This window comes from Miniopterus schreibersii, assembly GCF_964146895.1.
Source record: "Miniopterus schreibersii genome assembly, chromosome: 5".
Classification (NCBI taxonomy): domain Eukaryota; kingdom Metazoa; phylum Chordata; class Mammalia; order Chiroptera; family Miniopteridae; genus Miniopterus; species Miniopterus schreibersii.
This window is the reverse complement of record NC_138106.1, coordinates 46,666,485-46,679,193: the sequence shown is the minus strand read 5'-3', so window position 1 is coordinate 46,679,193 and position 12,709 is coordinate 46,666,485. Positions and strand designations below refer to the sequence as shown.

At 48.4% G+C, this 12,709-nt stretch overlaps 1 protein-coding gene across 17 annotated transcripts in view; it reads left to right on the top strand.

Moving 5' to 3' along the window:
- Positions 1-12,709, top strand: part of KALRN (kalirin RhoGEF kinase) — a gene marked incomplete at its 3' end in the record, with an annotated part of 571,907 nt that overhangs the window by 462,585 nt on the left and 96,613 nt on the right. For 3 of the 17 annotated variants that reach the window (XM_081139134.1, XM_081139133.1, XM_081139129.1), the window contains exon 1: positions 11,240-11,413. The exons of 10 other annotated variants lie outside the window; for them this stretch is intronic. In XM_081139134.1, coding sequence (XP_080995260.1) covers positions 11,329-11,413 — 85 coding nt within the window. In that variant the 5' untranslated portion in view covers positions 11,240-11,328. Of the gene's footprint in view, positions 1-11,218; positions 11,414-12,709 lie in introns of those variants that run through there. 4 more of the 17 variants (XM_081139131.1, XM_081139130.1, XM_081139127.1 and 1 more) reach the window with 3 other exon arrangements.

Below are 12,709 nucleotides of genomic sequence, written 5' to 3'. Positions count from 1 at the left end.
CAGCCAGCCCCTGAAGCTGGGCCAGCCTGTCCACCAGATTTTCCGCAGGATGGGAATTCCCTGAATTTTCTACTGCCAGGAGCCAAAATGCATCTTTCCTGTCCCTTCTGCTGTCAAATCCAGAAACTTACAGGCTCCTCCTGCCTACTGATTCTGGAAAGTCCACCAAAAGTCACTCTCCACCACTCCCCCCGACACACACACACACACACACACACACTCACTTTTCAGTATAATTCTGCACTAAGAACAACTGCTCTCAGGTTTAGTTTACTCCATAATGCCTCACACAGGGCTTTACTGCAGGAAGCTGCAAGCTAACAGAATGAATATTGCCCAGACGTTTCCTTTCGGGGATGAAGTGACACGTCACAAACCGCAGCTTACTGGTCCATACTCCACTCCATGTGTGCAGCCCGCATCTGTAACCAACCAGCTGTGAAGTAGCCACTTTGAAATTCAGAACCCACTTCACAGAACAAAATTACACATGGGGGTGTGAGGGGTGAGGATGGGAATAGGTGTCCACACTAGCCCAGAAATTTTATTTAAGAAAAACAGCTATTATTAACCAATGTCACCTCATTAAATTTAATAAAATAAAAGGGGGGGGGGGAGAATGTAGCTTGATATAGTATGTGTGCAGTGAAAATAGTGGTAAGGCGCTTTTTAAAAATCTCAGTATTGCTGGATAAGAATGACTGAATTTGAATAACATACTGCATTTGAATAAGAAATGTAATTAACTTGAGTGCTGATTTCTTAAAGAGGTAGAGATTCTAAAAGGAACTCCCAGTCATTTTTCTGTATTTTAAAAAATTAGAATTAAACCTTTTTATAATTGAACCAAAGTTGTCCTTGATTAGATTTTATTTCACACCAGACCATGGGCTTTTATGGGCTCTTGGAACCTTAGGATTGAAAAGCACTTTAGGCCTCCTGGTTCACTCTGCCCCCTAATATAGGGACCGCCTCCTCGAATGCTCCAGCGAAACGTTACTCGAGCGCTCCCAGGGCCCGGGAACTCCTTACTTCCAGAGGAAGCCTGTTGCATTTTAGTGCAACTCTGATGGTTAGAAAATGCCTCGCATTTAGTGCTGAAACCCACATACTTCTGCCACCGCGCCTCCTTAATTCCTCCAGTCCCAAATCTCATTGTATGGAAACCCAGCAGTCTTAATTCCCATTCTCCATCTCCTTCTAAGATTTGATTTGCATATAAAATGTTAGACACTTTCCTAAGGTACTTACTGCTTAATAAGACTAGCAATTTCTCCATAAATTCTTTTATTAAATCCTTAGAGCAGAACAACACATTTTGGATTAACTTCAGTGACCCTAACTATGTAAATGATTATTTGCGTGTGTCATTTTATAGTCACTTAACCACCTGGACTTAGGAACTTCCAGCCCTACAGCTTCCCCTGCACATCAGGAGCCCTTGGTCTCCCTCACAGACCTCTGACCCTGTCCCCTTCTCTCAGGCACCGGACTTAGAGGCCACTGCTTTCCATTCTCAGCCTCTCTACGGACTTGTCTTTTTTCCTAGTTACTCTCTACGTCATTCACATTGTGATTTGTTCTAAAATAGCATTTTTATTACCTTTCATCCATATCTTCCTTCCTGAATTATCTCTAGGATTCCTTCCAGTCCTAAAAATCATCTGCTTTTTTTCTCTCCATATCAGTTAAGTGCCCTCAGTAACCTTAAGTGATTAACCTAAGTATCCTGTTTAATTCATCCAAGCCTAGCATAAATATCTTCATTTGAAGTCCAATTTATCAGTTTGGACCACACAAAATTGTCATTTTTGTAGTCAAAAATGGTTCAGTATCAGCAATTTCTAAATAGTTCAACCTAGTATGTTATAATCAGCCTATATTTTACTTAGGGCACTGGCAAATCTCTGAGAAAATGGGAGAGTTTGGTTCTCAGGGTGTGGAGTGAATGGCAGGTCACATAAGCTTAGTTTCTGTGTCTGTGTGATGAAAAGCTGATAAAAATGCCAGTCTCACAGAGCTGCTGGGAGGCTAAGGTGGCAATGTGAAGTAAAACTGCTTTTGAACTGTGAGGTCAGATTTATTGTTTCAGGCACAGGATCATACGTAGAATGAAACAAAAGTGACCTGGCTACCACAAGGCTTGACAATGGTAAGTGGTAGGCCATGGACGAGATGGTGAAAAGTATGGAGTAGCTGAGAGTCTTGGGTGGAAGACCTGAGTCTGAGTCCTGGCTCAGCCACTGACCAGCTGATGACCTTGAGCACCATACTTAAAATCCATAAAACAGGACAACAGTGCTTACTTCCCTTGTCTTTGACTTCCCAGCCTAGGTGAGCAGTCCACTGATGCTCATTTCCCTGCTTCCTCTTTGTCCCAGTTCTGATACCTCGATAGGGCTCAGTCTAGGGTGTTTCCAGCCTGAATCCTCTCCAGGGCTGTCCAAAGAATCAAACTTCTCTTTCCAGTTTCATTCATGGGTTTTGCAAAGGCCCTGACATTGTGTCTAGTCTGTGCCCTCCCCCTTCCCTCAGTTTCTATTCCTGGCCTATCCTGAGCCCTGTCTCCAGCCTATCAACAGCAGGTCCATCTGGCTCTACGATTTCCCAAGAAATAATGGGTTACTCCTTCCTTCTAATGTTCTCCTGCCTTCTATGTAGGGGGTCAAGATCATATCTGATATGTTTGAGCTGAAAATTCAAGTTGTTCCCTGGCTTGTACCTCTGGCACCTCCCAGTGACCTATTCTCTTTCAGTATTAACTCTGGTCATTGAAGGCAACATTTGGACCACACCAGAGTGATGGGCTGAAGGGCTTTGTGAGACTTTGAGTGCTGGGGTGCCTCGGAGCATGTCATTCTTCAATTCAAACAAGACAAAGACAAAGGGGAGTTTTGTGAAAACTGCCTTATTTCATTCTGAGTTTCTTCCACTTATCTATGTTAGGATGGGCCAGAAATGGCTCTGTGGTTACTGAACAACAGTCTGGGAGCCCCCTCAGGATGCAGTTTCAGGAAGAGGGAGGTGGAGGTGCCCTCCAGCCCACACTCTGCCCCTCCTCCCCCTTTTTTGAGACTAGGGGATCAGCAGGAATGGTTAGGAAGTGTGCCCCAGGACTTTGTTCTGCGTGAGATGTCTTGCTTGAAGCTAGCTAGCTGCCATCCATCTGATATTATTTAGGACATTAAAGGGCTTGGAATTGAAGCCTCAAATAGGAAGCTGTCAGGCCAGGCCACCTCTAAATACTCCCCAGTGTGGTGCTGCCTCCAAGCTGAGCCGAAGCAAGAGGAAGACATGCACTGTCTGGGGAAAGAACTGATCTCTCTGGGCCCTCCTGCCTTTCTCCTCTCCGTAGCCGCCTGCTGTGACTTAGCTCACGTCCAGTGCTCAGTTCAAGGCATATTTTCATGCCTCCTGGTGTGCGCTCTAAACCTATGCAGTCCACAGCAGATGAGGCCTCTTATCATCCAGAGGGGAGGGAGGGTGGGGCTTGATTCCCCTTGTTCCTGGGAGCCCCGTGAGCCAGCTGATGATCCCAGACAGGAAAGGCTGCCCCTGGTTATCCTTTCTGAAGAGAGGCTGCAAAAGATGGAGAGGAGATCACCCCCATAAACAAAATGTTCCCCAAGAGAAGCCAATGTGATTTTTCCTTCCTTAGAGCTCACTAAGCTAAAACCCCTTTCCCCTCAAAAGAACAAAGGGACCAGAAATGCCAGGCACCAAGTGTGGCTTGGGAAGCAGAGAAGGCAGGCAGTGGTCTGACTGCTGGGCTGTGCCCGCCTGTCCGCTCGGGAAGGTCACAGGTGAAGGGGCCTTAAGGCCTCTGCTCGGGGGACTTTAGCAGAGGCCTTCTGATGCTTCTCAGCAGGAGAGAGTGGTCAGAATCCTTCTCCTCCCCTCACTGCCTTCCCCTGCATCCTGTGAATCTTGAGAACAACCCCCCTCATCCAGGACCTGTGCAGGACTGAAACTGCTTCTCATTCCCAGACCCTGCAGCATGTAGAAGGGTTTTGGTTTACAGTGTTTGCCATGCTTAGTACCAGTGCCCTGTCCTCCAGGAGCAGGGAGGCCATCCACTCACTGGACAGCCCACCCCTTTCTTTGTCCCAGCAGCCAGGAGACGACTGGGCTGTCTAGTTTTGCCCCCACCATCCCCCAGCCCCAGATAGGGATGTGGATTCTGATATCATGGCCACTTGTCTCACTTTCCACAAGGCCCCAGGGGCCACAGGAAGTACGGTGTCCTGCCTTCTGTACTCAGGTGGGCAAACAGACAACTATCCTTGCCAGCTCCTGGGTGCGGGGAAGAGGCCTGGGCTGAAAGTCCTGCTCAGCTCAAACCACCATTCCCATGGCTCCTGTCTCACTCTGAGTAAAAAACAGATTTTCCCTTTCTTAGAGCTCGCTAAGCTTTCTGTGTCTGCCAAGAGACTTCTACCAGGCCCGCCCCAGAGCCTGTTCTCTGACTTCATCTCGTAAGTCTTAGTCTCCTTTTACTGCTGTAACAAATTACCAAAGACACAAACCTAGTGTCTTCAAACAACACATTTACTCTCCCACAGCTCTGTAGGTCATTGGGCTAAACTCAAGGTGTCGGCAGGGTGGTGGTCCCGCTGGAGGCTCTCAGGGAGAAGCTGTTTCCTCACCTTTCCCACCGAGAATCTTCAGGCTGCCTGCATTCCTTGGCCTGTGGCCCCTTCCTCTGTCTTCAGAGCCAGCAGTGTTGTGTCTCTCTGATCCTTCTTCCATAGCCATGTCGCCCTCTGACCACAATGGGAAGGGTCTCTGCTTGTAAGGGGTCTCATGGTTACATTGTGCTCACCTGGATAACCCAGGATAACCTCCCCACCTCAAGGTCCTTGATGTAGTCACACCTGCAAAACCCCTTTTACCATGGCAGGTAACATAGTTACAGGTTCCGGGGGTTAGGATATGGACATCTTAGGGGGCATATTCTTCCTACTACATCCTCCCTTTCTCCTGACCAGCCCGCCTGCCTGAACTGTTCCCCAGTAGAGCTATGCGCACTCCCTCCCAGCTCCTGCGCCTTCTGTTCCCTACACCTGGGGCACTCCAGATCCTCCAGATCCTCAGATACTTGCATGGCTGCTGCCACACTTCCTTCACATCTCTCCTCGAATAGCACCTGATTAGAGAGGCCTGCCCTCACTCACCTCCCATCACACTGCATAGGCCTCTCCCTGTTTCACCTTTCCCTTTGCGTTCACTACCCGGCCTATTTGTTAATGTTTACTGCCGATTCCTCCCACTGCCCCACCCTCCAAATTCCCCTACAGGTGCAGAAACTTTTGTCAGTTTTGTTTGTTGCTCTACCCCCAGCCTCTAGAACACTGGCTGGCATATACGAAGTTTTCATTAAATACAGGAAGGAAGGGAGGGAAGGAAGGAAGGGGAAGGAAGGGAGGGAGGGAGGGAGGGAGGGAGGGAGGAAGGAAGGAAGGAAGGAAGGAAGGAAGGAAGGAAGGAAGGAAGGAAGGAAGGAAGGAAGGGAGGGAGGGAGGGAGGGAGGGAGGGAAGACAAGGACCTCTGAGGAGTCCATGTGTGAAGGACCAGGCTCAGTTTGTTCTCCATCCCCTACCAACTAAAGAAACTTTAGCAGGAGCCTGAGGGTGGGAACAGGAAAGAATGTTCTGGTGCTAGGAGTTCTGACTGAGGAAGCCTTTGAAATCCTATTTCCTGAGAAGTCTTCTCTGGGGACACATGGGCTCAGCACCTCTCATTTATTTGGAATTGTTGAAAAGTCAGAAATATAAGGATGGGCAGAACCTCCCACATCCCTGCCATTACTGAAATCTTCAATAAGCTGACCCGAGTTACATCAAGGCAGGATGCGCTTTGATGTAATGTATCAGAAGCTCTGCGCGGCGCCCGTGACTCCGCCTGCGGCTGCGCCCGTGGGAAGGAAGGGGGCACTGACGGTCGGAGCTGAGACGCCGTCCTTTACAGTGGACACTTAGCAATGGTAAGCCTTCCCAAATTGAAGCTCAAAGTGATAGGCTGGCACTTCCTACTGCCCTACTTTGGGAACACTTTGACCTACTTAGAAGTAAATGTTTTTGGGAGCAGATAAAACCTGGAGTGGTTTGCTTTCAGCAGCGCCGGCCGCTGTCATCTTCACTCTGATGAACAGCCTGCCTCCTCCTGGGCGCAGATCTCCGGGAGCCCCACCCCTTCGTCCCCACAGAACCTGAGCGTGGGAGGGAGACACCCTGTCTCCCGTGAATTCCCACAGTCTTCGTCAGTACTGTCTGAACTCCTAACCTGGGGCCTGGTTCACACCAGAAGGTGATCAGTGAAAACAGGAGGATTGACAGGGCGAGCTGGAGCTTAACTTCCTGAAGGACAAGTGAGGCAGACGGGTGGCCCGTGGGCAGGCACCGAAGGACCTATTACACACGCAGGATGAGCAAGCGGTGATCTAGTCGCTGGAGTCTGGGAGCTGCCACCAGGTGGATGGCAGTCCCCGCAGGGCTAGCAAGCGCAGTGGTTAGACCACACTGAACAGAGATAGTAGAAGAGATTAGTCTGCATAATGCTGGCAACCATGATTTTCTGTAGACATTATTAAAATAGCATCTATTACCTCAGAATAGTTACCCCCATGGATGTTGTACAATTTTAAAAGGTATATTTGGAATTCAAATTCAATATTGCACCTCCTTTCTCTAATGGTGTTTCTGGTCACTGATGATTATCTCAGTTCCTCTTTTTCGCATAAAGACAAAACATCTACCTGTGTCCCATCCTGGTTTGACTCCGGTTTCCTTTTACTGCCACAAAAAAATTGAGCCAGCTGCTTCTCCTAGAACTTACCCTGGTCTTTGTCTTTGTTCAGGGAACATGTCTTATTCACTTTATATTTCTCATATATAAACTTCCTGTATAAATTCCCACTACAGGTTAGCTTAGTGACTTGCAGAGGCGGGTGTTCAGAAACCAACCATTTGTTGGACCCATGATCAGTGCTTGGCAGGAATCTTAGAGGTTAATCCACGGTCGTAAATGGAGGCCAGGACAGGGTGATTTGGGGGAAACTGAACCACCGTGGCGTCAGCAGTCAGGCAGTTCACAGTCAGGAATCTGCACAGGGAAGATGACTTAGAAACGTGCAGGTGGCAAAAGAAGAGCATCACAGGCAGTGGGAGATGCGTCAAGGGACCAGTTGTCAGAATTTGAGAAAGTGAAAGCATTTGTGTGTAGGTGGCCTTGAGCTCCAGGGTCAGTGGCTCTTAACCCTGACTTCGCCTTGAAATCACCTGCAGAGCTTTTAAAAACTATAGATAGGAATCTGGATCCGAATCTGGGAGTGGGTGCTCGAAGTGAGATTCACTGCGGAGAAGGCAGGTCAGTGATGGCCTGGGGTGGGGTGGGTGGGTGAGGAAAACAGGGCTTGTCGTCCTGTTTGCCAGGAGGTAGCCCACAGCCCTCTCTGAGCCCACTCGAGCTTGCTCTGTGAAAGGTGTGTGCTGTACTCAGCACAGTGCGCGGCTTCTCACAGGAATGTGCAGGCACAGTTGCTATTCCTTCTGTCCCTGGGCTGAGCTCTCAATAACAAATACGGGCAAGTGTGATTTGAAAAACTCTGTTCCTGTAAATCTGAAGAGAACAATCCTAAAGGAAACTGTTTCACCTGTCCGTGCAAAGGGCAGATGTCTGAGGTCATGGTCCAGCGTTACTGAAGCCTGTGGCTAACTAGTGGGAGAGGACAGTCCTGTTAGTCCCCATGACCAGGTTCGGCATGTGGTGGACCTGGCCCAGTATGTCTGCAGGCTGAGACCACGAGGACTTCTTTGGGGTTCACTGTTGTGGGGAATGGAGATGAGACGTAAAATATGGACACATAGGTGGGTAGAACACCTAATTCATGTAAAATGGACCTTGACTGGAGGCATCATAAAGACAAACTCTGCCAAAGATGAGAATAAGACTCAGCATCTGTTTGGAAGTTAACACTCTAAAGATACTGCTGTAGCTCACAGGCTGTTAGCCTGAACTTTGGGAGTGAGTGGCTAGGTGTTTGAAAATCCTGAAATTATGGATATTCAACTGTCTTATGCAAAAAAAGGAGTTTATTGGGGGGCTCAAATAAAGTCCAGAGACCAATAATGCTTTGAGGAAAACTTTATCTAGTTATTCAGATGACATTATCAAACCTCCTCTCTCCCTTCCTCCCTCTCCCTCCCTCCCTCCCTCCCTCCCTCCCTCCCTCTCTCTCTCTCTCTCTCTCTCTCTCCCTGGCAGCATGGCCTCCAGCTGCTTTAGGCTAACATTGTACCAACTTAGAAATCTTGCGGGAAGCTGCTTTCCCAGTAGTTCTTGCTAAGGTCTGCCGGTATTTGCACGTTGGCTGACATTGGATCATGTGCTAAATCTGAACCAATCCCTCTGACTGACTGACCAAGTGCAGATCATGGGCCCATCCTTGGAGTAGAGGGTGTGTGTGGGGGGGGGGGGGGTATCAGTCATGCCTAACAACATGGTCTGAGAATGGAGGGGGGCTGATACCTTAAAGAGAGACCAATGTGCTGTTATAAAAAAAAAAAAGTGAGCATAGATCACAAACAGATGGGGGGGATCCTCTATGCTAGTGGTTCTCAAAGTGTGGCCCCTATACCAACAACATCAGCATCACCTAGGCACTTGTAAAAATGCAGATCCTCAGGCCCCACCCAGACTAATGAATGAGAAACTCTGGAAGTGGGGCCCAGTATCTGCTTTAACTCACCCTCCAGGTGATTCTGATGCATACTCAAGTCTGAGAACCACCTCATTATACCAGTGGTTCTCAAACTCTACTGCGTATTACAAGCACCTGGGAACTTTTAAAAATATTGATACCCACCTGCACCCAAAGTGAATTAATCTAAATCTTGAGACAGTGCTTGGGAGGGGGGGTATGGGGAGACCCAGGCATCAAAGGTTCCTAATCTTGGTTCCACCTTGGAATCACTTGGAGAGCCTTTTTTTAAAAAAGCAAATAAATAAATAAACAAACAAACTAATGCCTAGTATTTTTTAAAGCTTCCCTGATGATTTTAATAAGCACCATGTTTAAAAAACATTGACCTACCATCCCCTCTAAATTGTTCTTAAAACATCTAGATGCAGGTTACAGGATTCAGGCACCTATTTCCTTAAATCCTTCAACTCAAAACTTGGTCAAATATCAGATGTTGATTCCCCTTTCTTTCACGTTCAAGAAGAGTCTGTCCTAGTGGCTAGTTCTGCAAGGGCTGGGGTGGTTTTTGTTCACCAGTGCAGAACAGAGCCTGGCGCACAGTGTCCAAAGAGATGGATTGGGTGGGTAGACCAAATATTTATCAATTCTTGTATCATAGCTCCCATGCAGAGGATCACAAGCAAATAAAGTTCACTTTTAGAAGGGCTGAAGGTGCTGGCCATTTTCTGCTCTGGGCTTGCAAAAAACAGCAAAATGAGTGTTGTCTTTGGTGATATGGAAGAGAGAAGTCTGCTACGGGTCAGAACTGAAACCCAGGATAACTGTGATCCTGCAGTAATTCAAGCTGGCAAGATGAGACTGGCCAGTAGTCAGGATGAGCAGGGAATCCAGAATCGGAGTGCAGGCTTCATAAGCAATTTGAACTTTCATCTCTCTGTTTTGTATGTGGAGCGCCAGAGGCACATTTCCTGCTCAACAGTGAGGTTCTTACGTAATTCTTGCCAGGAGAGGCCATCAGGGAGATGGCAGTGGCAGAACTGGAAATTAGATTTTGACTTTTGATTTTGTTTTTCCTACGAGGTGGGGCCATCAAAGCCTCATCATAGTTCATTCACTCAGTTTCCTCAGATGTAAAAGGGGATCCTACCTTATAAGGTTTCTTTTGTGTGAACAAATGAATTAGTACAAAGCAATTAGGAAACTGCTTGGCACAAATAAATGCTCAATACTTGTTAGCGTTGTTACTTATTAAGTTGTCTACTGTCATTGACTGAGCATCTACTGTGTTCCAACCATGAGGCAGATGCTGCAACATATAGATAAATAAGGGAAGAACTTAAACGGTTCAAACTGAAAAAGGAAGCCCCAAATCCTGGCAATTCCTAAAAGTCTTGCCCCTTGGCTCTTTCTTTCAGGTGGGAATTGGTTACCTGAGTGATGAAGCTTCTGTTTTTTTCTTCCCCTCACAAACTTCCCTGTTTTCTGATGAATGAGCCCTCTGTACTTTCTGAGTCGTATGTTTCTAGCAATCCCCTTTTCCTTAATCTGGACCCAGTGATTCTTGGGTAGGTCCAGTTGATGTGGCCCAGGTGGGCTTCATGGAGGGAGGGGTAATATGGGCTTGGCCTTAAAATATGAAAAAGATTTAAAGGAGAAAAAGATTGGGATATAATAAAGGAATGATAGCCCCACTGGGTGTGGGGTGAATGGATGTCTTCCACCATAAGTAAGATGTTTGGAGTTTCCCTGCAGGCATTCACTCAACTGGAACCATTCAACATCTCTCTAACAGGTACTCCCAGGGATAAGTCTTTTAAAATTCTATTAGCAATCCTGTAACATAGGAATTCTTCCTCCTTCCGTTGTTCATTTTTTAAATGATTAAATTGAAGATCAAAAAAGTGAAATGACTTGCCTAAGGTCATACAGCTAGTCGGCTGCAATAGCAGCTTTAAACATTGGTTTTATGATTCCAAATCCAGAGTGCGTTCGCACAACGTCATTACAGCCAGGAGCTAATAAAAAAGTGAGGCTCTGTTATCAGTGTTAGCATGAAATATTAAAAAGAGGGAAAGAAAAGGGAGAGGTGAAGGTGTTTTCAATGCAGAGGAGGCTGCCCATGTTTGAAGGCCGAGGGGAAGGAGAGGGTGAACCTGTTGGAGAGAAAAAGCATTATTGAACCTAAATCTGCTCCGGTCCCACGACTATGGGTGGCGTCATCTTGTATGTTTTAAGCTAAAGCTGATCATGGTGGCCTTTGAGGAGAGGAAGCTGCACAGCAGGAGACGCACCAGTTTTGTGCCAGGGGCCGTGTGTACTACAGACCGTCCTCCCTGCGCTCGCCCTGTGCCCACAGCCACGGGCGGCGTTGCGCGAGGCTCCGGGCCACCCGGCCGGCTGGGACTCCCGCAAACAGCTGGACTTTGGAACTCCGCCCCCCTTGGGCCCTCCCTCCCGCTCGGGCCCCTCCCCTCCTCCCCAAGGTGGCTCGGGCTCCCAGAAAGTCAGCCGGCCGCGGCGCGGGGAGAGGACGGCGGGGAGGCGGGCGGCCAAGTCTCCTGCCCGCCGCGCTCGCACCGGCCGCCGGCGCGCGGGCCATGCGGGAGCGCTCGGGCCGCGCGGCAGCATGAAGGGCGGCGGCCGGCCTTACCCCCGCGGCCCCTCTCTCGGGTGGCTCTTGGCGAAGTGCTGCTGCTGCTTCCCGTGCAGAGGTGAGTGGCAGCCGACGTCTGCGCCTTCTTCTAGCCAGAGACTGGGACGGCCGAATGCGAGGGAGGGGTGGGAGAAAGGCGGGTGGGTAGCGGGGGGCGGCCGGGGAGGGAGCTGGCTCCGCACCGAGTGTATTTCAGTTTCCCTGCGTTACGCGCCGGCTCGCGCCGAGTTCCCGCTTGGGTGCGGAGCTGCAGTTTGCAAACTGTTACATACTTACCAGCGACTTTGGATGTCGGGCCGCCAGCCAGCGGGGGAGCGGGTGGGGTGCGGGGGGTGGGGAGACGCTGTGGCGTGTGGGTCCCAGGGTGGCAGAGTCACCCTTCCCGGCTCTCATTTACATATGGATCTCAGCTGCGGGATTCACTGATGACTCCTAGCTATAGGAATGTGTTTGACACTTGCCTCTACATCAGGAACTATTTTTTGCCAAGTGACAATTTTCTTTGGGGACTAGAGCGGGCTTTTCTCTGCCTGGGCTTTCGAAGGCCTAAGTAGGTTTGCAGCTCTGGGCCGGAGTTTGGCTCATTAATTAACCAAGAACTCTCTATGTACCCAATTAGAACTGTAATTATCCTGCTAATTGTAATGTTGTTGAGGAGACTTGCAGGAAGAGACTAATTCCCCCCAAATCAGCCTGCAAAACAAGATGGTGAGATGTATGACAGAGGGGAAAGTTATCCATTTTGTAGCCTCTCCTGGAAAAGAAATTCAGTTTTCCTAGACAGAGTTAGCAGATGTGCCTAAAGCTGTCCTGTCACTTTAACACTTCAGCTTGGGGAAGGGGGGAGAGATGCTGTTTCTCTGTGGTTAGAAGTGAGAATATAGCCTCTCACTTGACATTTGCCCTTTTTAAGTGTCATCTATTGGACCTGTTGCCTCCGTTCCGCCTCCGTTTACCATGCGCCAGCCTCTGTCCTCTTATCTAACAAAGTCCAAGTGGAACTTTCTCTCTGAGTTACTGATGAATAAACTTTATCCAAGTAACCCTTCAGCATCTTCTATGCCACACACACACACACACACACACACACACACACACGCCTTGGCATATGCCTCATCCTGAGCAGATATAAGGCTACAAAAACGAATTAAATCTGAAGGTCGTGTCCCCAAATTAAAAATGTTCATAATCACAGAATTAGAGTCTCTCAGCCTGCATTGAATTAGAATAGCTGGGAACTGTGTGGCAGCCGGCTCTAAAAGCCAGAATTCAAATGGAGAAGGAATCAAAGAGGTCCAGGACCCTCACAAAAATCCCAGCCTAGTTCAGAGACCTTTAAAACCAAGGCTGGGAA